This window comes from Paramisgurnus dabryanus, chromosome 14 (assembly GCF_030506205.2).
Source record: "Paramisgurnus dabryanus chromosome 14, PD_genome_1.1, whole genome shotgun sequence".
In the NCBI taxonomy this organism is placed as follows: domain Eukaryota; kingdom Metazoa; phylum Chordata; class Actinopteri; order Cypriniformes; family Cobitidae; genus Paramisgurnus; species Paramisgurnus dabryanus.
In genome coordinates this window covers 6,741,535-6,769,486 of record NC_133350.1, presented here as the reverse complement: position 1 = coordinate 6,769,486, position 27,952 = coordinate 6,741,535, and the positions used below count along the sequence as shown (strand labels likewise).

The following is a 27,952-nucleotide window of genomic DNA, read 5'->3' as shown; positions in this document are numbered from 1 at the left end:
AAAAGTATTACAGTCTTTTAAACGCAATCGACATACTGTATGAATCTCAATGAGACTTATTCAGTTTGCTTTATTATGGGGAAACAATAAAGAAACACAGGTATTAGAATAACAAAACAACATATTATATTGGCAGAAATACATTATGATTCAATATACTATATGCTTCATAACTGCGTGAATACAGCTGCTTTATCATGTAGCTATACCTTATTGCAATGAGACTAGTTAAAAAGGAGCGTGGATTTTACACGCAAGCCTCTTTCTGAATGAAGTCCTGTGTTTATTTAAAGTTAAATAGTATGATAAGATATAAACGTCTGATTTTTTATGTAAATGTTGTGAACGGAGGTGTATTTGAATGCACATGGGTTGGCCCATGCTTACCTAATTCTGAACAGGACACACCAATGTGTTAGGGGTTCCCTCTGGTGTTGGGAATAAGCAATGACAATTCCAAACTTTTGTCTATTGTCTATAATCTATTAGGGATTCCCAAACGTTTTCATTTCTGGACCCACCTAGAAAGATGTAATTTATCACAAGGCCAACCAAAATAAATGTTTTAAATGGAAATGTGGAAAAAATACACATTCGTCTCTTTAGTATATCGTATTTATTATTTTTCTTTAATGTAATCTGTTTAATACCATATATACTTAGGATATCAAAACCATTGTCATTAGTCATTAACTGGAACAAATGGTTTTTTTGTGTGTGTCATTCACTGCAACAGCGACCCACCTCAACCCAGTGTGAGTACAGACTCATAGTTTAAGTCTATACTTTATGACTGTATGAAGATTGATCACAACAACAATGGAAGATTTGCATTCAGTTTACCACATTGAATCTTTTTGCATTCATTTTCTTAAACAGAATACAATAACAAATAAAATAATACATGTACAGCATAAAAATGTACAGCAGGTGACCAAAACAACTCTGGGTCCACAATCCATCTTGCCCACGTGAGAAGTTAACATGTCTACTAATCCATCTCATACATGTACAGGGAGAGTTGCTTGTCCCCTGCTGGCAGTGATCAAAAACCCTGCAATTAAAAAACAAAATTAACTATTAAGTAAAACATTTTATTATAAATTTGCATGTGGTGCATATACTCACATGCTGGATTTTAAACACACTTTACAGTCTAATGGGACATACTGGCCTACTTTTAAAGCTATGTTTGGGACCAACTACAGCTGTCCAACATGGCAATCAATTTTTTGTTATTCCCATAAGACACCATCATTTTTACAGCCTAGAGTATACATCAGTGTAATAAAAACCATGCAATTTCTTGATTAATAACTGGAACATAAAAATATCTAAAACAATTGCAGATGCTCTTCGCCACACTCTTTATCAGTTGCAGCTCTAATAAAAAAGATAATGTTCCAGAAATCTCTATTTCTGTATATTTTTGGTTGTTTATGATATAAGCAATCATTCATAGCTTTAGCTTACACTTGTATGAAATCAAAATGTAATGTAGTGGCCAAAAATGAGGCCCGGGTGGGAAAATGTGTTTGCTATATTTGCTTTTATATTTGCTTATAATATTTGCTTTTAATGCCCCCTCGGGATATATTAAAACATCAAAATGAGATAAAACACTAAACTTTTAAGGGATTTATCAGACAAAATAATTTGGCAAAAAGGCAAACCACATCGTAAGGAATCTGAGTTTTATACAAAAATATGAAAACAAAAGGCTCACAGGTAATAAAGCATTCACTGACTACATCTGTTATTAATATTTCTTGAGCCTCTTTCGTGGTAATATTGTGTAGTCATTGCTCTGGCCTTTGTCTTAAACTTGTGTATATTTTTTGCCAAAGCTGAAATTCATATTATACTCCAAACACATCAATGAAACATGCATACAAACATTTTACTGCATCTTTTTTTAATAAAATGTCTGAATAAAGAGCAAAGATGTCAATTGTTATTTTGTTAAAAGCTGAACATCACGTTTGGCCACTACTGTAAATGTTGTTCAGTAAAGCTGAACATAATTTATTTGTATGTCCAACAGATGGAGCTATTTGCTAATCACATCACATTTTGGCAAATCACATCTTTCAGCCACACCCTAACGTGTGAATATGGCACTGGACTGAAACCATATGATGGCATAGTAATAAAAACAGCACTACTAAGATATTTATATTTTATCTGGAAAAATTTTACTCTTCTTATAAAAATTTGAATAAATAAACAACAAATGAAAAGCACGTGTTCAAGTCATCATTAGTGATCTTACCCGTTTCTTCATCCATATTTGTTTCCAGAGTACAATTTGATGTTAAATTTCCCACTTTCCCTCTCCATATATCTTCCAGTTCTTCTTCTTCCTGTTGGAAAAGCCAGTGGCCCGGCTGAAGAACGCCTTCTGCGCTGTCAGATTTTCCAGCACAGGTTATTTCTACATCTTCAGTCTTTTTAACCGTGTCACTAAAACAAACAGCGCAGTCTCTCACACCACAGTTTATGATACGAGCACTATTACGGGCTCCCTGCAGACCATCCGACAAAGCCTGCGGTGGGACATTTGGTGAGTTTATCTTTACATATTTAGATGTGTAGTATAAGTGATTGTTCAGGTCTTTAATTTTGGTGTGAACACTATGGCATTTATGACCACATTCAAATAAAGAGAGACTCTGTAGACTGCATTGACTACCTGAAGGGGAGCCACAAACCAGTTGAGGAGAGGTTTGGGTTTGGCTGATGGGATCATTACTGCTGTTTATAGCTGATTTGTGGTTATTGAGGTCTTTACATGTTGTTGAGTTTAGGGGGACACCCTTTTGCACCAACACAGGGTCTGTGCAGTCATATATTGCATCTAAGTGTTGGGTGTCAACTTCATTTATTGCATCTTCTAAATCCTCCATATTAATCATATCGCAATTGAACCGAGGGTTAACTTTAGTTAGTTCTGCATCACTCACTGGTTCTATCTCATTCATTGGATGTGGTTTCTGATGTGCAGTTGGGGATGAAGGTACTGATTGGTTATTATAAATCATCTCCTCTTTGGTTTCCAGTTCTGAAACGCTGCTGTGGTAACGCTTGGGAAGACAGAAGCTAATGGTTGATCCCAGAGACAGATAAGAGCAGATGTTTTTAACTGGTCCACTTGGAGGAGTCTTCACAGCGTTAGATGCATTGTCTCTTAAAACCATAACAGAGGTGGACTCGTCTTCAACCACAGGATCGGCCATTATCATGCTCTTCTTAACACAAACCTGAAGTCTGGAGTGCGACTGACTTTCGTTTCCTCTCGTCTTCCCTTCCGGCCAAGTGTTACTCCTTCGCCTAAACATGCTAGACGATTGACCAAACTTCTCCAGTCCCATGATGCCAACCGTGGATTGTCGCCGTTGATCTCCCTCCCTACTTCTGATTGGCTCGTTCAGGGTGAACGCAAAACTGGCCACACCTTTCTCAGGTGCATGTACAAAAGACGAATGCGTTGAAGACGTGGATACGGGAGACACAGCAGAGGTTGTATGTGGTGGGGGTGAATCTGCCTTTGCCTCCGAGGCTCGATCTGCAGATTTGTAGCTATCTGACACATGCAAATACGTGAACACCTGTCAACAAGACAAATGCAAACATTTAGATAAGAGTTCGACAGCGTACAACATCTCATAAAAACAAACTAATAATGGCCCACACACATTCTGAATCATACGGTTCTCCGACGCATACGTACCCAGCTGTGATGGTAATAACCAAAGCATGACTAATCTGATAGCATGCCAAGTTAATAAATCCTATTCTATGGCTTTTCGGTGCACTAATGGCGGTTATGTGTCCCTACACACCAGTCTGCAATGCCATGGAAACTTAATCATGAGGTCATTCTTTTAGCACATGGGACAGGATGTACAGAACATGGGGAACAATAAGCACACACATGTGCAGGATTTGAGCTCTTTGAGTTTGGAATGCGTCTGGTGCTCAGCTGTCTCTGTTTGAAGTCATACTTACTCTATGAGTGACTTCAGCTGGCACCTCATTCCACAGGTGGACGTTTTTTTCTGATGTCGACTGTTGACTGGTTTGTAGATTTATGTGAGATGACTGCTTGGAGCTTGGAGGCTTTTGGTTTTGTAAATGATGCACGACTGATAGCTCCGGCATTTGCATCCGCTCGGAGTCTGATGAGAGTTGCAAAGTTGCTAAGTCGTTGCAAGACGAACTCTGAATGTCGCTTGAAAATAAATCACAGGATACTTTTTCTTTGTTTGGCACTGGTTGTTCCTGGTTGTTAAGTAGCGATTGGGTAAAATTCCCACAAGGTGACTTCAGTTCCGGTTCTTTTCTGGAAGATTTCACTTGAAGCATTTCCAGAGACTTTTGCATGTGCGATTGACTGTTGCCATCTTGTTCACTATACACCTGAATGTCACTCGTTGACTCTTCCATGTGCTCTTTATTCTGGGCGTCATTATTGTTGGGTGACCATTGTTTGGTCACTTGGTTGATGCCTGAAGACTGCTCATCAAAGCTCAAAATGAGGCAGATGCTAGATCCAAGGGATGTTTTCGAAAGACAGGACTCCTGGTCAACAACACTGGACACGTCATGCTTCCTCTGTTGCTCGAAATTGTTTTGACAGGGCTGTGTTTTAATCGAACTGCCTGTGCTGTCTGTGTTTGCAATGCAGAGACTATCAGATGGGAGATTTTTGAGGACGGCCTAAAAGGGAAAAGAAAAAAATATCCATGAGATATATGGAGACACACGGCATTATTTTTATTTATTATTTGTTGCTCCAAATCGAACCAATTAATATTTCATGGCCATTTATGTTTACATTTGGTAAGCAGCTGTGTAATATATCGGATAACGTATCCAGTCGGCCAGTTATTATTGCCAAATAGCTTTAGGATGACACAAGACCACATCAGGTTTTGTTTAGCTATAATGACGACATTGTCTTTTTTACATTCAAAATTTGCTTTTATTTATTTAATTTTATTCTATTATTGTTAGTAACACGACTACAGGAATCATACAGAAACCTCCGGCTGCACAGCATCATTTTTCTCCTCCCGTCTCACATTCTGGTCTCCTTTAAGCTGTTCTCTCTGAGCACGCCAGTTGACCTGGATCCATCCCAGCATGCTTTGCAGTTCATCTGTCCTCTCCTTGATCTGGAGACATGATGATTGTAATCAACAAACATATAATGAGCCTCACATGCTCGTGGATGCATATGGTCCCGAACATATTTAAGCGGCAGACATTGTTTTGTCATGTGGCAAGTTTGAGTAAATCAATCACACACTCACGATGTTTTCAAACCGACTCTCTTCTTGCACAAGCATTTGACCAGCTGTAGCCAGTTTGTTGAACTCATCCAGCTTGGTTTCAATACTGCGATCAATCTCAGTAACTTCACTCTCTTTCCAAGCAGAGCTGCCAGCGAGAATACAGGATCTGCTGTTTTCGGTCCAGGTACTAAAGGACACACACAGAGGGATGGCATTAAAACAACAAATTAGTGTAATCTAATAAATTACCTCATTTAACATACCACCTATTATTATAGATGAAAATGAAAGCTTTACATGGAAAAATACATCCTATTAAAGTTGATGACATTAAATATGAGCCAATTACTAGTTCAGCCATTCTCAAAAGGTTTCGCTTTAGGGCAGATTTACATTTAACACCCAACACAGTGTCAAATAGTACAAAATTGCCCTTAAAGTCTGTGTAAAGTCATTCACTTCAAGAGATTTGTCTGTAAGCACATTATAAATGTTAGAAATGTATGGACGTTACAAAGACCGTGTAGTAGCCTACTTGGTAGTATTAAATTGTGGAGTTACACCGTTAAACTGTTTTTTTCACATTTCTGTGTTCAGGATTATTTGGTCATGGCTTAAAGTCGATCGCCATGAAACGGAAGTGGCGATTGCCTTTTTTTCCCGTGGTGACGTATATCAGAATGAAACGGCTTCTGAAGTGAAATAAAGGCAGGGCTGGATTTAAATTTGTCCATCGAGATCTGATTGGTTCGTTTGAAGTTGGGTCGTGTTGCTAATTGCTAATCGCTGCAATCTTCTCCCTGACTTCGCCCACCTGCCATACCATGTGACCAAAAGAGAGGCAGGTCGTTTTGACGAGATATGAGTTTTTGATTAAAGGTGACATAGAATGATTGAACGGAGTATTTATCTTGTTCTGTGATGTGACATGTAGACAAAATTTTTTTTGTTTGGGTCTGTAATGCCTTAGAAGCTTCCTAAAAACCTCTCTCAGATAGCTCTAAGTGGTTTTGCACCTATTTGGCTCCCCCTACTGGCTTAACTTGCAATCTTATTACTGATTGGCTGACTTTGCTGCCACTCAAAAAATGTAGCCAATTATTTTAAAGTGGAGGGGCAGTTAGATGCCTGTGAAGTCATAAGCATCAGTTTTTCAGATTGGGCTGTTTTCTGGTTGACATTTCTAAAAGAGGAATTTCTATGAGACTGAGATGTTTAGCATGTTTAGCACTTTTTTATGTTTGTGAATGTGGGTAGACTACCATTTTTCAACAAAGACAAGGTAAAAATGGTTTTCATTCTTTGTCCTCTTTAAAGATTATGAGGGCACATGAATTTAAAAAAAATAATGAAGCACACATATAAGTCATTTGTAAAAAAAAAATACAACAATATTCAAAAAAATTATAGTTTTAAATTTCAATTTCATTGCGACTTTAAATGAGTCGATGACGCACTGGAGCCACCGAGCACGGCCCCGCTCCTAGCACAATCGCGCAGTAGCGCCTTACTGCAGAACACGACATCCAGGGGGCGGGGTTGGATTTAGATCCAGGGGCGGAGCTGGATCCCGATCCAGAGATCCCATTGGTCGCCAGTTTTACCACAAGACACGTCATACACGTGTTGCTGCGTTACCATTTCCGCATTTAGTCGTAACTAAATTAAGTTATTATTTTGACATAATAACTAACTTCACTTATGACTACAATAAAAGTAGTGCCTTTAGGGTGAAATGTAAGTTTTTTGCTATAATGTTTTGGAGTAAAACATTTCGGGTAAGCCTACTACGAGTAATCTTACCACATGCAGTTTAAGACCTATTAATGGATACAGTATTAATATGCATAATTATTAAGATATATAGGCTATGGCATGTTATTTAGAAATTAATAAATTGAATGTTTATCTTGTATGGATTTTGAACTTGTTTTAACGTCTTTGCTTACAGCCATTAGGAAACAGGTTTACTTTTTTTTTAAATTTGCTAATAAAAGATATCAAATAAATAAGTTTATATATTTACTCGTATAGGAATAGCTGTGTAATAAGTGGGATAATGTACAAATAAATCCCTTCAGTGATATCAAACTGTCGGGAACGTGTCCTTACCTCCCCTTACACCTAACTGTGATACTTTCTAAATTATGAATCTTTCTCAACTATATTATTAATCAAACGTACACTTAAATTGATAGGAGCAAACGTTGGTGACCACAGGTTGCAACTAATTGCGGGCTGCAACAACGCAAATATACTGGTTCATTTGGCGGAACAAAGTATATAAAGTGGGAGGAGTTGGATCTAGATCCAACCCCGCCCCCTGGATGTTGTGTTCCGCAGTGAGGACCATCTCCAATCGCGAGCCAGGTTGAATTTGAAAGTTGAGAGGTTTTGGCTAGAAGGATTACAGCTACGGCCAAACCTTGCGAGATGTTGGGTTTAGAGTTCGGTTTGGGAGTAGGATTAGGATAAAAAAACAGCGGTTCTGACTAAATAAGATACAGCTACTGCTTAAGTGTTGGGTTTGGATGTAGGATTAGAATGAAAAACTGCGCTCATAAAGCGAGATTTCACTAGATTTGGATGTAGCTGTATCTCGTCTAGCCACAACCCTTCGGCAGTTTACAGAGAGGGGGCGTGGTTTCAACGCAGACATCGGACACGCCCCCAGCGTATAACTCCCAGCATTGCAATATGCTAAATGAATTACATGAAGCTGGATTGTTAAAGTTAAAGGGGACATTTCACAAAACTTTTTTTTAAAGATGTAAAATAAATCTTTGGTGTCTTAAGAGTACATATGAGAAGTTTTAGCTCAAAATACCATAAAGATAATTTGGTAACGCTTTAGATTACAGCCCGGAAAGTACAGGGTAAGTACAGCGAATTTACAGCGTATGTTTCTGTAATTATAGTTTACTTATGAAGTACGTATGTGTAATTATAAGGGAACAATTTATAATATTTGGGAAATAAAGGGGTAACAACCAGGAAAAATACAAATAATATATGCAGTAAAGTACTGCGTAAGTACAGCGAATTTATAGCATACATTTCTGTTTTATAGTGTACTTCTAAAGTACATACATGTAATTTTAAGGGAACAATTTATAATATTTTCGGAGCAAAGGGGTAACAAGTGCCACTTTAATTTACAGCCCGCATATGTTGTATTTACTCTTTAACTACGTGAAACAAGGGGGTAACAAGTGCCACTTTAATTTATAGCCCGCAGATGTTGTATTTACTCTGTAACTACGTGAAACAAGGTGGTAACAAGTCCCACTTTAATTTACAGCCCGCAGATTCTGTACTTACTCTGTAACTACGTGAAACAAGGGGGTAAAATTTTTTGACTTAGACTGTAACAACACAAAACAGTAACTACAGAAAATACACTCTTAGAAAGGATGTGTTAATTTTTTACACATCTTTGTGTGTTAAGTTTTTAACACATTATGTGTAATTTTAACACACTATATATCATTTTGTGTTGATTTTGTGTTAAAATATAACACAAGTTGTGTTAAAATATAACACAAGTTGTGTTAAAATATAACAAAAGTTGTGTTAAAAGTAACACAAAATGTGTTGTTTCCATAATAACACAGAGATGGGTGGATTTTGGGACAAGGCATTTAGTGTGTCGTCCCAGAATCAATGTGTTGTTTTTAACACATTTGTTCTAAGAGTGTAGTTCTAGTTTTGCTTGCTTTGTTTTCACCAAAGTTGCCTTGCCTATTTTTAATTTTGCTTGATGACCCAACAAATTCCTGTACTCTTTTTTTTCATAAGGTAAGTAACCTTTATTGAAAATTCTAAATAAATTGTATCGTACTAATAAATAGCATAAACACATTAACTGAATTTTAAGTTTTGTTTAGTAATCTAAAATACTTACTGCATATATTATTTGTATTTTTCCCGGTTGTTACCCCTTTGTTCCCCAAATATTATAAATTGTTCCCTTATAATTACACGTACGTACTTCATAAGTTTACTATAATTACAGAAACATACGCTGTAAATTCGCTGTACTTACGCAGTACTTTACTGCATATATTATTTGTTTTCCTGGTTGTTACCCCTTTATTCCCCAAATATTATAAATTGTTCCCTTATAATTACACGTACGTACTTCATAAGTAAACTATAATTACAGAAACATACGCTGTAAATTCGCTGTACTTACGTAGTACTTTCCGGGCTGTAATCTAAAGCGTTACCGATAATTTATTATAGCATGTTAAAATTGCCACTTTGTATGTGTGAGCAAAAATTTGCCTTTTGTGTGTGTCCTTTTAAATGCAAATGAGCTGATCTCTGCACTAAATGGGAGTGATGTGGTTGGATAGTGCAGATTAAGGCGCAGTATTATCCCTTTCTGACATCACAGGGGGGTGCCAAATTTCAATGAGCTATTTTTTCACATGCTTGCATTGAATGGTTTACCAAAAGTTACTGGGTTGATCTTTTTCATATTTTCTATGTTGATAGAAGTGCTGGGGACCCAATTATAGTACTTAAATGTGGAAAAAGTCAGATTTTCATGATATGTGCCCTTTAACGCATATTTGGGACCCAGTCTGTAAAATCCAGTTATTGGATCCAGAGATTAGGAGCATCAATGGTTGTATTCACTTATCTTTTTTAACACATATATTTCACAGAATGCCTTTTACTTTATGTAGTGTGATTTTATGTAGAAAACAGTAAATCACATGTAATGTCTGGGTCATGTATTATTTTTAGTTTGTTTAGTTTTGGTCATGGTTTTCAAAAATGAGAGCATGTCATGATGTTATACAAACTGTCCAAGTTGGCACTTGCCTAACGTCAAGTGACAGATGACAAAATAACATGAAGTCACAAAGAAATATATTTTCTTCTCTCTTTTCAGGATCAGTTACAGTTTATAGTTTGTTTTTAGAATTCACACTCATTGCTCTACCAGTTGGGCGGGGTGCATGATCTCTCCCCTAATAGAATCTGGACCTTCTTTTGAGACCCGTCCCACACATACGCAACCCAGGCAACAATGTCAGTTAGTAAACACGCACCTTACTGCTGATTGGCTACAAGTGTGTTTTGGTACTCGGCCTGACTCCCTTTTTCAAAGTGTTTTTCAAAAATCATGCACCCCGCCTTTAAGAACCATAGTAAAGTCAGGGAACTGTTATGATCTAAATGAGTCAAATTTTTCCTTCTTACATCATGGCAAGATATTTTTCGAAGTAGTCCTGAATCTGATGAAACTTCTCCAGGCGACCTCTGTTCTCAGCCATGTTGCGGCCTACTTCTTCCCAAGCTTGCAGGATTGCCTGAACATCTTCCCTGAGAGGATCTCTCTGTTCTGGGGACAGAATCTGTGGTTGACCGGCTAGTTTCTCCATCTCTTTCACCTCTCCCTCAATGATGTTATAATGAGCCTTTTTAGACAAAAAAATGGTAATAGCATAAGAACTCCCGACTAAAAAGACCCCTCAACCAATTAGGTTGACCAGCTAAGACCAGCATACTTAAGTTGGTTCAAGCGGTTTTAAGTGGATGTGTGTAAACACCAGTGGTGGCTCATGACTGCTCCTCCGGGGGGCGCAAATTCAAAATATGTGTTTCTTGAATAATGTGAACCATGTGCATCATGTGTTTTGTCAAAATAAGTGCCTGCTGCACACGTGTCAAAACTGTTTATGATAAAAGAGACGCTCACGTTCACAAAATAAATGCAAGACACTTAACAGTAAACTCTGATTACATGTGAGATTATGCGAGTATCTGGCAAACGCGAGCGTCTCTCTGATGTTTCTTATAACATTTGTTTCAGGAATCTCTTTTCTATCATTTGAAAGTTAACACCGACCATATTATTAAATCACAAGAGAGACAATTGTGTCAGATTCGGTAGAGATATTCGGTGTCATCACCGAAAAAAAAACGGCTTACCTGTTTTGTACCTCAACTTTTGACAAGTTAAGCAACCTTTTTAAATACATTTTAAAACTTATACTTGTCGAAAAAATCTGTTTTTTGATGTTTAGTTTGATGAACGCCTAAATATGATCACGCAGAACACCTAGCGCGTTCGGCTTAATTTAATGTGACAGCATGCAACAGCGTAACATCGACACAACGGAAAGCAATCCAAAACTTACAGAACTTAAATTAGATCAGAATTTACCTTCATAATTAATAAAAAATAAAAACAAAATGAAGTCAGAATCAATAAGGTGCAGAACATGGGTGCAAAATGCCTAAATGCGCAGGGGAATAAAACACAAGCCACAAATAGTTTAATCAGATAACACTAAATAATCTATAAATTAAATAAAAACAAAGAAATATTAAAATACATTTTAAAATAACGAAAGTGTAGAATTGCCTGTTTTGTCTTTTAAATTGCAGAAACAAAGAGACTTTGCAATGGTTTCTGGATATGGACGTGTAGCCCTGTCACGGGATTTAGGCAATTAACAGACTTTAAAAATATTTATTGAAAGCTACTTTTTCACATATTATGTACTTCGTATTATCATAATAGGCTGTATATTTTTTTATATTGGGAGAAAGCTGTTATATGTGAAATCAGATAATGTGCACTCTTATACAGCCAAAATTAAATGATCCTCATTTTATAACACATCTGCGACGATTCGACTGTGCAGTAGTCGAATCAGGCTTCTCCTGTCAAAGCATCGAATCTTAGACTATTCGGGTCACCTCTAGCTAGGACTATGTGTATATGTTATGCAGTGATATTTGTGTATATTGTGAGCATTCTGATATGGTTTTAATATTTTGTTATTGCATTTATTCCAGCAAAATAAAAGCCTGACAACTTGCACTTAGTGCCCTGCTAAAAAAACAGCATACCAGCAAGACCAGTATATGTTGTGTTTTGGTGCTGGTTTGCTAGTGAACACCAGCTAAACCAGCATTAGCACCAGCTAAACAAGGACCAAACCAGCATTAGCACCAGCTATACCAGCACCAAACCAGCATTAGCACCAGCATCCCATGCTGGTCATACCAGCAAGACCGGCATATGTTGTGTTTTGGTGCTGGTATGCTGGTGACCACCAGCTAAACCAGCATAGACCAGCATAATTCTCATGCCGGTTTGATGCTGTTTTTTTCAGCAGGGTTATTATAAAGATTGTGTGAATGTAGGCTGTAATTCTGGTGGATGAAGGGCCCCACAAAAGGGTAAAGCCCAGGGGCCCCTTACAGTGTTAATGCGGCCCTGATCACGTGCGTCCGATGAAACCGTCTATAAATGCTTAGGTTAATTTCAACTCTTAGTTTAGCATAGGTTAATCATCATCTGACCTCTAGATCATCTTGTTGTTCATGTAGTCCATCGAGTTCACTCAGTTCTGGGTCACAAAGCACCGTCATGTCTGTCTCTATGTCCAGGAGATCCATACTAAGCTCAGCACAGCGGGAAAGATGCTGGTTTATACGTAGTGTCAGAGTAGACAGCTGAGGAAACATAAATCTGCTGTAAACTTCACTTTAAGTGAAAATCTAAGAGTTTTAATATATTAGATAACAAAATATGCAAAAAATATAAAACTAAGTTCAGATTTCTTCACGCATATTTACTTTTAACTGCATGATCCTGAAGTAATTTTCAAATGATGTATGTATGTAAGACTAACCACAAAAGGACACCATCATTACATTAATGTACAGTATTCACATGTTCCACTACATTTAACCAGAATTAATGTATAACCTACATTTTAAACCATAAGCTTATTGTCTGTGCTATCTTACTTTAAATATCTTCCACTTGGTTTGATATTTTACCTAATCTAAGAAAAAACCATACATTTCCATGTGTAAAATTTGATCATGTACCAAAATCTGTAGCTCCTCTGTGGTTTGGTGAAACTTTGGTGATCTTTCTCCATCATTTTGGCCACCCAGTTGATCCAATGACATTTCTGCCGCATCAGCTGTTTCTGGACTATCATGCATTTTAGTAGCATCCTTAAACATATTTACAACTGTATAAGTGGCATTGTGTGCTTTTTCTAATTTGCCAAAAATGTACACATATGCAAATACATTATTAATTGAAAATATGTGTACTGTAATCATCACCAACATTTTACTGAACTAGAGGTCATGATATTTCTGATATTTGGTTTACCTGACTCATTTTTTGATATCCACTGGGATCCAGAAGTTCAAGAAACTTTGCAAGCATCCCAGAATTTCCCTCTTCTACACTTTCTGGGAGCTGGTTAGAAAGTGGGAAATCTGATGTCATCTGATCAGGCTTATTTCCAGCAGGTTCTTTTTTATGAGGTTTAATCTCATCATTCTCTCCATATTTCTTTTGCAGAGCCTCCCAGAGGATCTCCACCTGACTCAGGAGTTCCTCTATTTTGTGATCTGAACTTTGCTTTGAGAAGTCACTCTCTTCTATGTCGCTCACAGTTGTGTTGTCTTTCAAACACAGATGAGCCTGTATTGATTTCCAAAGAGGTGAGATATATAGCATATAAATGTATAAGATCTTGTTCTGACATCAGTTACAATGAATATCATGGTATAAAGTCTTATCCCTTACATTTTCACTGGATGGTGTCAACTCGCTTGACATCTTGCAGGTTACGAGATGTTTAGTAGACGGATTAATCATTGTTTCAGGCATCTGGGTAAAACAGCTAAGAAAACATAAACTGTTTGTCAAACTGCATTCAACTACATCTTGAAATCCATCACACGGAATGACATCACACATTCATGGATCATTAAGTTCATCCTCCACACAATCATTGTAAAGTAAATAGTTACTGTACCTCCTGTCTATGTCCAGTTTCTCGACGCTGTCCAGCTTGGAACAGCTGCTCTCCGACAACGAGCCGCGACTCCCAACAGAACATTCCTCAGTTGGACTCCACATCCTATGGGCCCACATCCCTTGAGAACACTACAGAGAAATACAAGTTCAGGCACATTCCCAGGCGTAGATTAGACATAATCATAGACAATTCACAGTGTCAAGAGTAATTTCCATTTTTTCTTGAAAAAGATCAGATCACTTGGTGTGCTATTACTTTACTAAGCAATCAAAATGTTTGTCTGGTGGGAAATGAAACGGGTGAACAAGGTGAGAGCTTTTGACTTAAAGGAAAACACCACCATTTTTCAATATTTTATTTGTTCTTACCTCAACTTTTTTCAATGCGTGCACTTAATCTTTGTACAGCGCATCATGAATGTGTTAGCATTTAGCCTAGCCCCATTCATTTCTTAGGATCCAAACAGGGATTTCACCAAACACCTCCATGTTTTTCCAATTTAAAGACTGTTACATGAGTAGTTATTTGGGTAAGTATAGTGGCACAAAATAGAACATGGCGATTTTTAAAGCGGATAAAAATGAGAACTATATTGTATGGCAAAATAGCACTTAGTTTGCAGCACTTCGACCTTGGGCGCAGTAATATTGACGGAAGTTTGAGTGAGAGGGGGAGTAGTCAGGAGTGATGATGTAAGTGCTCTTCCGCCGTACAATATAGTTCTAATTTTTTATCCGCTAAAAATTGCCAAGTTTTATTTTGTGCCACCATACTTACTCGTGTAACTACTCATGTAACAGTCTTTAAATAGGGAAAACATGGAAGTGTTTGGTGGCTTCTAAACTCATCCCTGTTTGGATCCTAAGGAATGAATGGGGCTAGGCTAAATGCTAACTCATTCACAACGTGCTGTACAAAGAGTAAATGCACGCATTGAAGAAAGATAGGTATGTATTTATTTGTCTAAGTTAAGGTAAGAACATAGCAAAAAAATGAAAAACGGTGTTTTCCTTTATTTAAAACACAAGTAAGGAATTTTAAGAACTCAAATGGATTTGCTAAGGGTCATTAATATTCTGTTTCTACTTCTTAAAGGGACAGTTTACCCCAAAATTAAAATTCCGTCAATATTCACCCTCAAGTTCTTTCAAACCTGTATACATTTCTTTAATGTATTTTTTTAAAGAAATATTTGTGATAAATAAGTAATAAGATATTTGTGATCAGTCAGGAAACAGGAGCACCATTGACTGCAATAGTAGGAAAAATACTATAGAAGTCAATGGTGTATTAAAACGGTTTGGTTAGAAACATTGCTCAAAAATCAAGTTGTTCCAAACCTGTTTTAATTTTTTTGTTCTGCTGAACCTAAATCAAGATTTTTGAGTGATATTTCTAACCAAACCGTTTTTGAACACCATTGACTTCCATAGTATTTTTCCTTCTGTTGTAGTGAATGGTGCTCCTGTTTTAGCTTGATCACAAATATGGTCCTTTGTGTCCTGCAGAACAAAGACATTTATACAGGTTTGTAACAACTTAAGTAAATGATGACAGAAATCAGAATTGATTTATTTTTGAGTGAACTATCCCTTTAAGGAATATCTTAATATGAGTAACAAAAGTTAATATCATTGTCTGAAAATGGTTGTCTGTCCAGTGCCTCAGAGTTGAAGATTGTCTCACCAAACAGAAATCCAGTCCAGATCTCCTTTTCTATGCTATGTAGTCATGACTTGCCATTTATAATCACATGCTAACAGATGTTTTTGGATGGAGTGCAGCTAACCTCAAATCCTCTGAGACGGTTCTGCTCCTCCTTGACGTCTTTTCCCATTACGCTATGACCCTCATTTCTAGCAAAGCTTTGTGAGTCAGGGCATGCGGTGAGAGGATCGGTGGGTGAAGATGACTGTCGTTTGGTACACACATCTGTCTTCTGATTCCTGTATAGGCGGAACAAAACGATACCTCTAATGTCACCACAAGGGCATCATTACCTCAGATGTCCGCAAATGCGTTTGCCAAACCTAAACATTTCAAATATATCCTGCAATTAACATCACTCAGACCACAGACACTAAATCTTCAAGTTTGGAATATAAAAACATAAAACATTAACATCATATCTATTCTACTTGTGTAATGCTGGAAGAAACGTTTGCAGCCATTGTTTTGGTTGAAAAGATATAACTGCTGGCAGCTATGCAAGCGATGAGGTCACCTCTCTCTTGTCTGATTAGCTCATAGTTACAGGAAAGGTGTGTGTTTGCAAAACCGTTGATAGAGGGGTTGTTGAAAAAGGCAGAAAGGTATGTCGACTAGGAAACAGGTAGTGAAAGAAAAGAGAAAACAGGTAGTGGTTAACCGCACCCCAAAACTGTCAAGAGGACAGCTTTCTTTTGAAAGCAAAGCGTTCTTCTGATGTTGATCCCAAGACTAATTTGAAAAAGATGTTTATACTTTATGCTGACATTGTGTTTTTATGCAGAGTTTATTTAACTGTTGTTTGTTTTAATATGTCGGCCTACTCTACATTTGTTGTTTTTAATACTGGCTTGATTGACAGTTGTCTTTGCATATTTCACTTTGAATGTTTGGTCAAGTGTCTTTTTCTGTATATTACGTTACGCTCCATGCAGCTTGTACATGTCTACACTGCACATTCACGCATATGCGCACACCTGCACTTTTGCAATTGGCTAATTTAGTATTGTCTACTTTTGTGGTTTGTGTCCTCATTTTCATATTTTAGGCTGCTAGAAGATTCACTAAGTAAGAATTAGGGATGGGCATTCGATTAAATTTTTTTAGTCGATTGTCGGGAGAATTAACGATCGACTATCGATTAGTCGTTAATATTTTTATAATAAAAAATTATTATTTAACTTTTATAATTCAAAAATGTTGAATACAAAAATACAGGCTGTTTTCCTCCATGAGACCTTTATTACAAGATCACTTGTGGCAGACAGTTAAACTACATTTAGTTAGACAAACGGAATATATATGCGCTTGAATATGCCGTGCTCTAAAGCAGCGGAACCTACAGCTGCAAGCCGCATTCTTAAACAGAGACCTCATTTGTTCCAAAAAATCATGACCTCTTCATGATTATTTTTTAAAATCAAAACACGGAAGGTCACAGATAACGGAGTATGGTGTCAAATATTGCACCCTGGTGGTAAAATGTTGAATTGCTGCCACACAGTGAAATTCATTTATTTGCTTCAAGACACGCGCTACGCTAGGCAACGCAACCTGCATTAGATAAAAAAAGTATTCGATTAATCAATAACAAATTAATGTCATCGACTAAATTCTTAACGATCAATTATCGATTGTCGATTAATCATGCCCATCCCTAGTAAGAATTTTGTAAGAGTGTTTCCTGTACATGACAATAAACTTTTGAATCTTGAATTCAATAGGCTACAGTTACGTAAACCTTGTAAAAAAAAGGATCAACTTTTTTTAGAAATTTCTGCAGCTGGTAACACCGAAATAATAACATTTTATAAACTTAAAAGGCAGAATAAATAAATGTGCATATAGTAACCCTGTTTGTAAAATCCAGGCTAAAATCTCATGATCAAATTATGAGATTAGGGGCATAAAAGTTCATTGGTTTCACTTTAATTTCAATCTTTGACATGACCTTAGTCAATATTAAGATATGAAAGTTATAATATCAAAGATTGATTATACATTATCGGGCATGATTTTATGTTAAAACAGTAAATCAAACAAAAAATGACTTAAATTGGGTTTTCATAGGCAGGGTCACATTTTGGAGTACATTTGCATATAATCGGCCTCAAAACTAACAGATATAAATTAAAAGCAACAAAATAATGAGCTGTCAGATTTAACCGCATTAGTCGTGTGAGTTATAGTATGACAGCCAGCAGATGGTTATCCGTATCAATTCCTCCCTCATTTGATTTGCACATTTCTGACAGAGTACCTGTCTCCCATCATATCTTCATACCTAACACATGAGATATTCTTGTTCACATCTGCACCAGAGCAGGAGCTAAATCTTCTGCTATTATAAAACTCAATAACCAACTCTTATTCTCTAGCCCTAAATCATTCACACTCCTGTTGAAATCTTTCACAACTCATACTATTGCACATAGGTAATGCTCCAATCTGAGTTTCCATAATGCTGCGAGCATTCAGGGAATTCTGCATCTCAAGCTGTTATGTGAGCTGTGATAAGACCCCAGATATGATATTTCATAGAAGGGTGACATAGCACAGCCACTAATCTTTAATGTTAATGGATATGCTTTTTAATAACAGGGTTCCCACACCTTGGCAAACTTCAAGGCCCTTTCAAGGATTTTCCAGGTCCAATACCCTCAATTTACAGGACTAAATGTGGGGACACATTTCAAGTGAGAGCAAGGTTACACCGTGTTACCTTTTAAGATACATTGTTACAGTTCCCTTTTGAGGGAACTCGCGCTGTATCACTGCAGTGACACTTTGGGGACGCCTCCAGTGGTAAGTGCATCTGAATGTGAATATCATATTCATCCAATGGTGAGGCTTAACGACAAAGACAAGGTGCAGGAAGTATATCGCTATCTGAAATATTGCCAAATACAGCGTTACAGGGACGCAGGAAGTATGGCAAGGGAGACGCAGCGTCTCGTTCCCTTCTCAGGGAACAACAGTTACATACGTAACCCGAGACATTTTCATGTGTCAAACACAACTATGCAAAGAAGCATTTTGGTATGAATCAACATTCGCATACAGAAGATGTAAGGATTTAAAGTTTAGCACGTAAAGTCTAGAATTTTTATGACATTATCCTACACTACACAGGGAATAATATGATTTTTTTTTCCAGAAAACTTCTTGCATAAAATAGATTCAAGCACTTTCAATGACCTGTATCTATGAATGTATATTTTTAAAAACTTCCCAGGGCCTTGAATCCCCCCCCCCCCAGATTCACAAACTTTTAAGGATTTCAATGACCCATGGGAACCCTGTAATAAGCAAATGCCACTTTAAGGGATAGTTTACCCAAAAATGAAAATGTATTCATCATTTACTCACCCTCATGTTGTTATAAACCTGTATGAGTTATCTTATTCTGTACACAAAAGAAGATATTTTGAAAAATGATGTTAAGCATACAGTTGGCTTTAACCATTTACATAAGTATTTAAGTATTTTGTTTGTCCTACTATGGAAGTCAATGGGTACCATCAACCAGGCTTGTGTGTTTACCATCATTTAGCAAAAGCTCTTCTTTTGTATTCAACAAAATAAACTCATGCAGGTTTAGAACAACATGGGGATAATGAGTAAATGATGACTGAATTTTCATGTTTGGGTGAACTATCCTTTTAATATTATGGTCTGATTTATTTTATGCATTTAGCTCTATAAAATTAGTGTACAATCTTACAGACAATGTTTTACAGTTAGAACTACTAATACATCTCATTAAAAATAATATAATAGTGATATGAATTCAAAGTTTTCACAGTTTTACTATCCTCTTCTGAGTAGGTGGCAAAAAACAAAAAAACAAATATGTATTTGCGTTGTCATGTGTGTGGCTTGTCATGTTAAAATATGTGTAGGGTGGGTCATGGGAACCTATGTGCATCACGCTACATGTCAAAATACGTGCCTGCTGCACACGGGTCGAAAGGGTGCTACCCTATCTCACGGCAAGTTGTGTTAATGTCACAAAATATTTGATTAATGTATTTGTGTTATTGACAGGATTTTCCACTGTTTTTCGTGCCACTGGAGCACAAATGTTCTTCGTGTCACCCAGCACAAATTTCTATAAATAGTTTTTTTGTGTCTGTGGCACGACTTTCTCTATTGTGTTATTTTTTTCTCATAATTTTTTCCCTATTTTTAAATCATTGTAGCTTGGGGTTTGGGTTAGATTCAGGGTTTGGGTTAGGATGTAATTTTATGCATTGGTTTCTACATGTTTTTCTTCTTCTGCTTTTAAGACTATTCTCACCTTGAGTTGGGGTTTGGGTTAAAGTTGGGGTTTGGGATGTCGCAGAAAGTGATTCTAACCCCAAGCGACAATGGTAAAAAATAGGAAAAACCTATGAGAAAACAAAATAGAAAATGACACGATAAAGAAAGTTTGCCACAGACACGATAAACTATTTATAGAAATTTGTGCTGGGTGACACGAGAAATTGCGGATTTTGCGAAAAAAATTACGGATGAGGTTAAGCGAGTATTTAGCAATCACTAGCGTCTCTTTTATCATAAACCCTCATGAAGCGTCTGTAGAAGGCACGAATTTTGACATGACGCACAATGCACATAGGTTCACCTGGCCCACAGAACACATATTTTGACATGACGATCCACACTCATGACGATGTTTTGACGAGTTTTACATTCGTGCCTCCTCGGAAAATAAGTCACGAGCTGCCACTGATTTTTATTTGTGCAAATGTGCAGTAGTTGAAACGACCTAAAAAAAAAGAGCTCAAGAAACACAAGCTATGGTGCATTTGAAATGAACCGAAAATGTGGTTTAATTGTGATTTTAGCATGCTTTTTTAAAAAAAAAACTGTCTTTCCTCATTCAAGTAGATACGACTTTAGTGCATAACTAACATAACTTGGTGTTGTAAACATAGCGCAACTTTTTTAAAGGGATTTTGGAAATATTTGGAAATAAGCTGTTTTTAGGTTCAATGTGTTCAGGATTATAATTGCATCAAAACAACTACTAAAAACGTATGTGCACTCGCTGAGACTTCAATAGATCAATATTAAATTAAAGACCATAACATTACATCACTAAACCACATGTCAGATCAACTGCTGCATGTTTACAATAATCAAATCCATTTTAGTATGATGAAATCTACTAAATCAAGCCCTGCATTCACATGACTTGTGTATGTTACTGCTTTTTTACACAGGGACAATGGCTGTAAGGTGAGTCATTTACCGTAGAAACTCCTGGAGAAATGCCCAGTTCTCCTTCACCTCGGCCTGTTTAAATGTAACTCTTCTGGCCAGGGTTGGGTGGATATTTGACAGGCGAGACACAGACTCGTTCAGCATCTGGAAAGAGAGTTGTCCAGGGAGGGGTGGGGTCATGAAAGGAAATGACATCATTCATTTGGAGTTCATTTGCCACAGTCTGAAGAAAAAATTGTGTGTGAGACTAATACAACAGGCCACTACTTGGTTCAACCTTATAACAATATGACCTTGTAGCGCTTGAGGGGAAAAGAGTTGTCCAGGAAAAACAAAACAGTCGTAAGAACACATGTAATCAAGTTGTAGACTTACGTTGATCTGACAAGCAATTTCATTGGTCTCCTTGTCTTGACTGCTTTTGTAAACATCCGTCATTAATACACTACTCTTCTGCAAAGGAGCGGTACATCATGATTTAATCAGACAGGTTTAACCATACATACAGCGGGGAAAATAAGTATTTGACACATCAGCATTTTTATCAGTAAGAGGACTTCTAAGTGGGCTACTGACACAAAATTTTCACCAGATGTAGCCATCAGGCCAACTATTGAATTCATACAAACAAATCAGAACCTTTAAGTATACAAGTTGAGTCATAATAAACAAAGTGAAATGACACAGGGAATAAGTATTTAACACACTTTATTTAATACTTTGTAGAAAAGCCTTTGTTGGTGATTACAGCTTCTAGACACCTCTTGTATGGAGAGACCAGTCATCTGCATTGTTCAGGAGTGATTCTTGCCCATTCTTCCACATAAATGGTCTTTAAATCTTAAAGGTTCTCTTGGGCCTCTTTTATGAACTTTAATCTTCAGTTCTCTCCATAGATTTTCTATGTGATTTAAGCAACTTGATTTTCTTTCTTTGAAACCACTTCATTGTTTCCTTGGCCTTGTGTTTGGGATAATTTTCTTGCTGAAATGTCCATCCTCTTTTCATTTTCAGCTTTCTGGTAGATGGCAGCAGATTTTTATCCAGAATGTCCAGTATACTTGCTGAAAAGCAACCCCAAACCATGATGCTTCCACCCCCCAAACTTAACTGTTGGTATGGTTCTCTTGGAGTGGTGGGCAGTGCCATTTCTTCTCCAAACATGGTGTGTAGAATGACTGCCAAAAAGTTTAATTTTGCTTTCATGTGACCCTACTGTAGTCTCCCAATAATCCACAGGTTTCTCCACATGCAAACTTTAACCGAGCCTCAACATGCTTTTTGTTTAGCAATGGAGTCTTGCGTGGTAAGCGTGCATTGATGCCATGGTGGTTCAGTGCATTGCTTATAGTTTTCAGTGAAACAACAGTACCTGCTGATGCAAGGTCTTCCTGAAGTTCTGCCCAAGTGGTTCTTGGCTCTTGGAGAACTCTCCTGATTATTCTTTGGACTCCTCGGACAGGGATCTTACGTGGAGCACCTGATCGTGGCCGGTCTATGGTGAAGTGATACTCTTTTCTGGATAATGTCCCCCACTTTGATCACAGGAACATTCAGCTTTCTGGAAATGCGCCTATAACTAGTGATGTTACATTTGAAGCGAGGCTTCGGAGCTTGTGTTGAGCAAAAGTGGGCGTGCCAGATGAAGCTTTGATTCGAAGCTTGTGTTGTTAACGTTGAAATCACGTGACCAATGACAAATGAAGCTTCACTTTCTGCACAGTCACGTGCGCGCTTCGCTTTGCGTGTCAGAAGGTTCGAACCCTAGAGGGTTTTTATGAGTTATTTGCCTTATTCACATTTTGGTCCCACATTATATTGTATATATAGTATTGTATTTACTTATACTTGTGTGCGCGTGTGTTATTATGTGCGTGTGAACATTATTTTGTACAATACAATATTGAATCATATGAATATTAACTCATACTCTTACTTTATTGCCACACTTTAATAAGTAAATACATTTATTATATTGACCATTCACACACATGTTGTCTAAGCTTTTTTTGTACACATAATATTAATATTCATCTGAATTTCATCAGCTTATTGCTTCATTGACGGAGCTTTTTCCAGAAGCAACTGCTATATGTTTTACTAGCCAATAGATGGCGCTGTTTTCGACACCCTCGTTGAGGCTTCGAATCATGGTTCGAAACAGTAAGAGAAGTATCGGTGCTTCATTCGAAGCTTCATTTCCCCATCACTACCTATAACCATTGCCATCAAAATGATCTTGAGAGAGTTCTTTGCTTTTACCCATCATTAAGTCTTTCCTGTGTGCCTCCTGGGTAATGAAAAGCCTTTATAGGCCACCAATTAGGACTAAAGCAGCTGATATCAATTATTACTGATAGGGGGCAGGGTTTTTCTCTCAATACTGACAGATTTCAGGTGATCTCCTGGCTTTCTATGCCATTTTGCACCTTGTTCTCTTCATGTGTTCAAAACGTTTTCCCTGTTTCATTTTTCTTTATTTATTATGACTCAACTTGTATACTTAAATGTTCTGATTTCTTTGTATGAATTCAAAATTTTGCATGATGGCTACATCTGGTGGAAATTTTGTGTCAATAGCCAACTTAGAAATCCCCTTACTGATAAAAATGCTGATGAGTCAAATACTTATTTTCCCCACGGTATATACTGTACTGTATATGGTGAAGTTCATGTTTGTTCAACCTTGTAGTTAATGGCGCTGATGATGTTGTCAGCTTGTTGGTAAAATGATGAAACCTCTAAGGCCAGTATGAGATCCTGATGATAGTCCTTTAAAAGTGACCTCAGTTTCACCCACCTGCAACATGACATATGGAGAAACTGTGATCAGCTTGCATATAATAGACATTGGTGATGCTAATCAATAAAGAATATAAATGTTGTGTAAAATACATGATGATCTTACGATTTGTCAATGTGGTCCCCTGGGTTTGGTCTTCTCCTAAGCATTCCCTCTAATCCTAAATCTCCAGCCTCTGACTTCTTCTGAAGAGGCATTTCTTGTTCCCCCTGGTTCAGAAGATAAATTGCTTTTGATATGCTTATTAATATAAGTACAATAAACAGAAAGGCACAAAGTGGTCCTTGTGGATGTCAGTATAACCTGTGACAGGTCCAGACTTGTCGTCAGTCGAATGAGAGAGTTCTCAAAGTCTTTAAGGTCTCTCCTTTGACTGTGAGATGCATCCTCCGGTTGATCATGTGGAAATGCAGGCGTACTATAATCAAAGTGAAGATTCTTCATCTTCATTCCTCTTGTAGTCCATGGATCAGTCTGTAAAAACACAGTATGTCAGGGCTTGAATAAAGCATTATTGTACAGATATCCTACCAGTCATGGTTTTCATTTGCGCTCCGAGTTGTGCAAATATGGTCAGCAATGGCCTCACATTATTGACCGACAGCTGTATCTCCCCCAAAATCTATGACATCATTCTGTGTTGCTAAAACTAATTTGCCTTACGAGCCAAGTTCTGCTTCTTTTGCCATTTCTCAGCTGTTAAGCAATAAAATCATGTTGTTTGTTTGGGTACATGAAGTACAGATTAAAGACAGAATCGCTTAGAAAAGATCACTCAGAAGATCACATGCCAAACATTAATCGAAAACAAGTTTTTTTGCTGCCAAAGCATGACTTTTCCTTTACGGTTTCCACAATAAACGTCTTGTGATTATGCACCTGTGTTTAGTAGCCACGGGGGGTTTATGTGATGTAGTTTGGAGTGTAAAGTACAATAATAGCAAGAGTTTTGCCGGTCGGCCCACCTACAATACACAAGCCTGCAGCAAGGTGTGGTACTGCCAAACAATGATCTCATACAAATCCAGTTGCGCTTGCAGGTCTTGCGTTCGATTTTTTTGCCCCCTCTGCAACACTGAGACGACTACCTCCTTTGCAAAACAGTTTAATGGCAGGCAAAGCCACGCCTTCTTGCAAATAACATGTTAATCACAAACAAACATGCAGATACAGCATAAAGTATGTAAAGTAGCGTATACTTCAAGTATTAGGATACCTTTAGCCAAATAGTTTTTAATATCATTAAAGCAACTGTAGCTGGTTTAATCACCAGTTTGATCTCAAATGATTCCCTCTGCTTTTTCCGTTTGGACCTTGTTGCTATTTTTTTATTTTTTTTTGGTGGAAATTACCAGTTCATCTGCGCTGTGGGCTTGTGTAATGAGGGGCCTGACTATGACCTCATCGCTATGAGCACAGTGTGCAAAACTGTAATAATCCACACAGTTGTTTTTCTTCTTCTTCCTCCTCTCACAATAAGACAATGTGTTCTTGTATTCGTTTTTCTGCTACGAGAAATTAGGTTTCTGGTTTTGCACATGGAAACTCAGTAAATGTAATAAATGAACAAACAGATCATTAAAAGAGTCATATTAACATGTCAACAGCAGTACATGCAAACATTTTTCTATGTCAAAAACGTTTCTACTTGAAAATCATAAAAATTAAATGAAAACGTAGCTTCGCGGACTATGCTTATTGTTGGGTCATTAGTCAAAATGTTGCAGACAAAAGTTGCTTTGGATAAAAGCATTTGTAAAAAAAATATTAATAATAATAATACAAATAATAATAATAATAATAATAATAATAATAATAAATAATAATACAAATAATAATAATAATAATAATAATAATAAATAAGTAAGTAAGTAAATAAATAAATGTAATGCGATTTCTTGAAGTTATGGCAATGGCATTGTGGTATTTAGGGTATGATTTGTGTGTGTTTAAAAAGTCACTCAATAAGTACACTATCAGAAATAAAGATCAAAATGCTTAAAAAATTACTTTTTTTTCAAATTATTTTTTTTCACTTAAGTGAAAAATGTAAGTTAAAAAAGCTGAAATGTTTTAGGTGTTACCAATTTAAGTATTTTTTAAAAAGTTTTTTCACCTTAATTTGACAAAATTAATCTTTGTAATGCCTAAAAAAATTAAGTTTATTCAACCTAAATTTTTCACCAGAAGTGAAATTTTAAGTTGAATTAACTTTTACTTTTTACAGTGTACCACCCAATTGACAGCTTTTGTATTTTTATTTCTGAAAGTGTAACATATAATTATGTAGGCCTATTCATAAAAAATGTATATCAATATACAATGGTTGCAAAAGTTTGAGGATACACTAAAAAATCTAAGTTTCAAAATTTAATTTAAACTTGGGAATAAACAGAAACGTTTTCTGAAGTTTTTTTGAACAATAACTTATTAATATATTATTCTGTATATGGAGTTTTTAGATTTAAAAAAAAAAATAGGCCATGCACAAAACAAGCATATAATTTTTTCTTATCTTTAAATAGTTTCCATTTTATGACCATCATACAGTATGCAAAGCATTGAAACAATGTGCAGACCATCTCACCTCCATCTGTGAAGCAGACCTGTCACTCAATCTTTCCTCAACAGCCAACAGCTTTTCCGTCGATGTGTTTGTTTTGTTTGTCTCATGGTGACTTGCATTACAGTTAGAGACATGACAGTTCATTTGGCTCTCGGCATTCCCACACATTGCAATCTTCTTGATAGATCTAGAAGAAGCTGATGGAGAACCAGAGTCCCCTTCTTCTTCCCTAATATCCTCCTCGGAAAGTTCTTCCATAGGTGCAGAATTGTGGGGTGTGGGCGCTCTCTCTTTACCTAAAGGAGAAATTTCATTGTATGAGCCATTTCTCAGTTCACAGCAATCCACAGCTGGGACAGGAAGGATGGTGCCTATGTAATCCGGACATTTCGTCTCTGTGGGAACAGATAACTTGGTCCCGATAGTGAAAGGTTGTATCCTCTTCATTGCTCCTCTTGCTTTATACAAGTATATGCACTGAAGAAGAACAAACATCCATATAACTGAAAAACATCCTTAAAAAAATCCTCCGAGATGAAAAGAAATCAATGACACACGTGTAATATCTGTTGACAGTCAACTAAGTGAGGCGGTCCCAATAGAAGAGCTTCAGGAACAGTGGAGAATGTGACTCTTGCAAGCCCTGATCCCTGCACAGACTGTGAGAAAGCAGGGGGGAGGAAGGAGAGGAGTTAGGGAGAGTTTAGTAGAAACAGGGTGAGGTCATCACGCACAGTCACGGCCCCATTTGGAGGGAGAGAGGGCTATAAACCCGAGCTGTAAAAGCTTCCTCCCAAAATAATAAGAAGTTGTGGGCTGATAAGAGGCTGAAACACGGCTCTCTGAGGCCTTGCTACCCACTCCAATATGCAATGATGTAATGCTTTTCTTTATCTTTTTTTTTATCCTCTGTTTCTATTATTTTTGCCTTTTATATCAGTCCATTTGCTGAGATTACATGAAACATCCATGCACAACATGCCAGGCTTTGATGAAACTCTGCCCCCCTCATTTCACAGCTCATGCACTTTTTGGTAACCTAAATATACATGTGGTTATTTTCCCCCCACACCTAAATGAATAGATAAATACTAAACTGTTAAGTGAATAGATGCAGGAGGCTGCAAATGGTTTACGCTGTGGTAGCTTCATACGATTATCTAAATGTTTACAGAAGGAAAACATTGCACATTCTGGCTTTGCCGCTTTTCTGATTTAAACCAGGTGTTTGGTGCAATGAGTTAGAAGAAGCTACTGTAAAGCAGTTGACTTTGAGGATCAGTGTAAAGCCTTTAGTCTCTATTTCAAATAGGTTTACTTTAAAAAGATTAATAAGCCACCAAATGGCCAGTAAGCAGCACACCACTGAAATAAAAAAGTTTATGATAGAAACAGGACAGATATACATTATATACCTCTAACAATCTTGACAGACCATCTCCACAGTAACATGATCTGGATTCCTTTCGATGTGGCTCATCCTTTAGCTTGTCCTTTCATGAAGAGACCAAAGTGTGAACAAAGAGTTTAGTCA

General features: G+C 37.1%; 1 protein-coding gene across 2 annotated transcripts; it reads right to left on the bottom strand.

The window, feature by feature from the left end:
* Positions 1-83: 83 nt before the first annotated feature.
* On the bottom strand, positions 84-27,072 carry LOC135718795 (uncharacterized). Of its 2 annotated transcripts, none has more exons than XM_065241042.2 (18): positions 26,440-27,072; positions 24,156-24,326; positions 23,958-24,061; positions 23,735-23,849; positions 21,425-21,502; positions 21,078-21,193; positions 15,903-16,059; positions 14,111-14,241; positions 13,879-13,975; positions 13,456-13,773; positions 13,161-13,292; positions 12,627-12,779; positions 10,512-10,729; positions 5,316-5,484; positions 5,040-5,177; positions 4,009-4,719; positions 2,273-3,608; positions 84-1,054 (listed from the first exon to the last, which is right to left on the bottom strand). In XM_065241042.2, exons 1-18 carry the CDS (start codon positions 26,911-26,913, stop codon positions 1,002-1,004), a joined length of 4,671 nt encoding a protein of 1,556 aa, XP_065097114.1. In that variant the 5' UTR covers positions 26,914-27,072; the 3' UTR covers positions 84-1,001. The 2 variants fall into 2 exon arrangements, with proteins under 2 accessions (XP_065097114.1, XP_065097115.1); XM_065241043.2 differs by having other exon boundaries at positions 5,046-5,177.
* Between the last annotated feature and the right edge of the window lie 880 nt (positions 27,073-27,952).

Bases quoted from the DNA above. Each gene is read 5' to 3' on its own strand.
- LOC135718795 (XM_065241042.2), bottom strand. From the start codon at position 26,913: ATGTTTGTTCTTCTTCAGTGCATATACTTGTATAAAGCAAGAGGAGCA. The intron at 10,730-12,626 runs GTCAGATGATGA...TTGTCTAAAAAG, and splicing joins AACAACAAGATGATCTAGAG to GCTCATTATAACATCATTGA. The intron at 4,720-5,039 runs GTATGATTCCTG...TTTCCCTTTTAG, and splicing joins CTGTGCAGCCGGAGGTTTCT to GCCGTCCTCAAAAATCTCCC.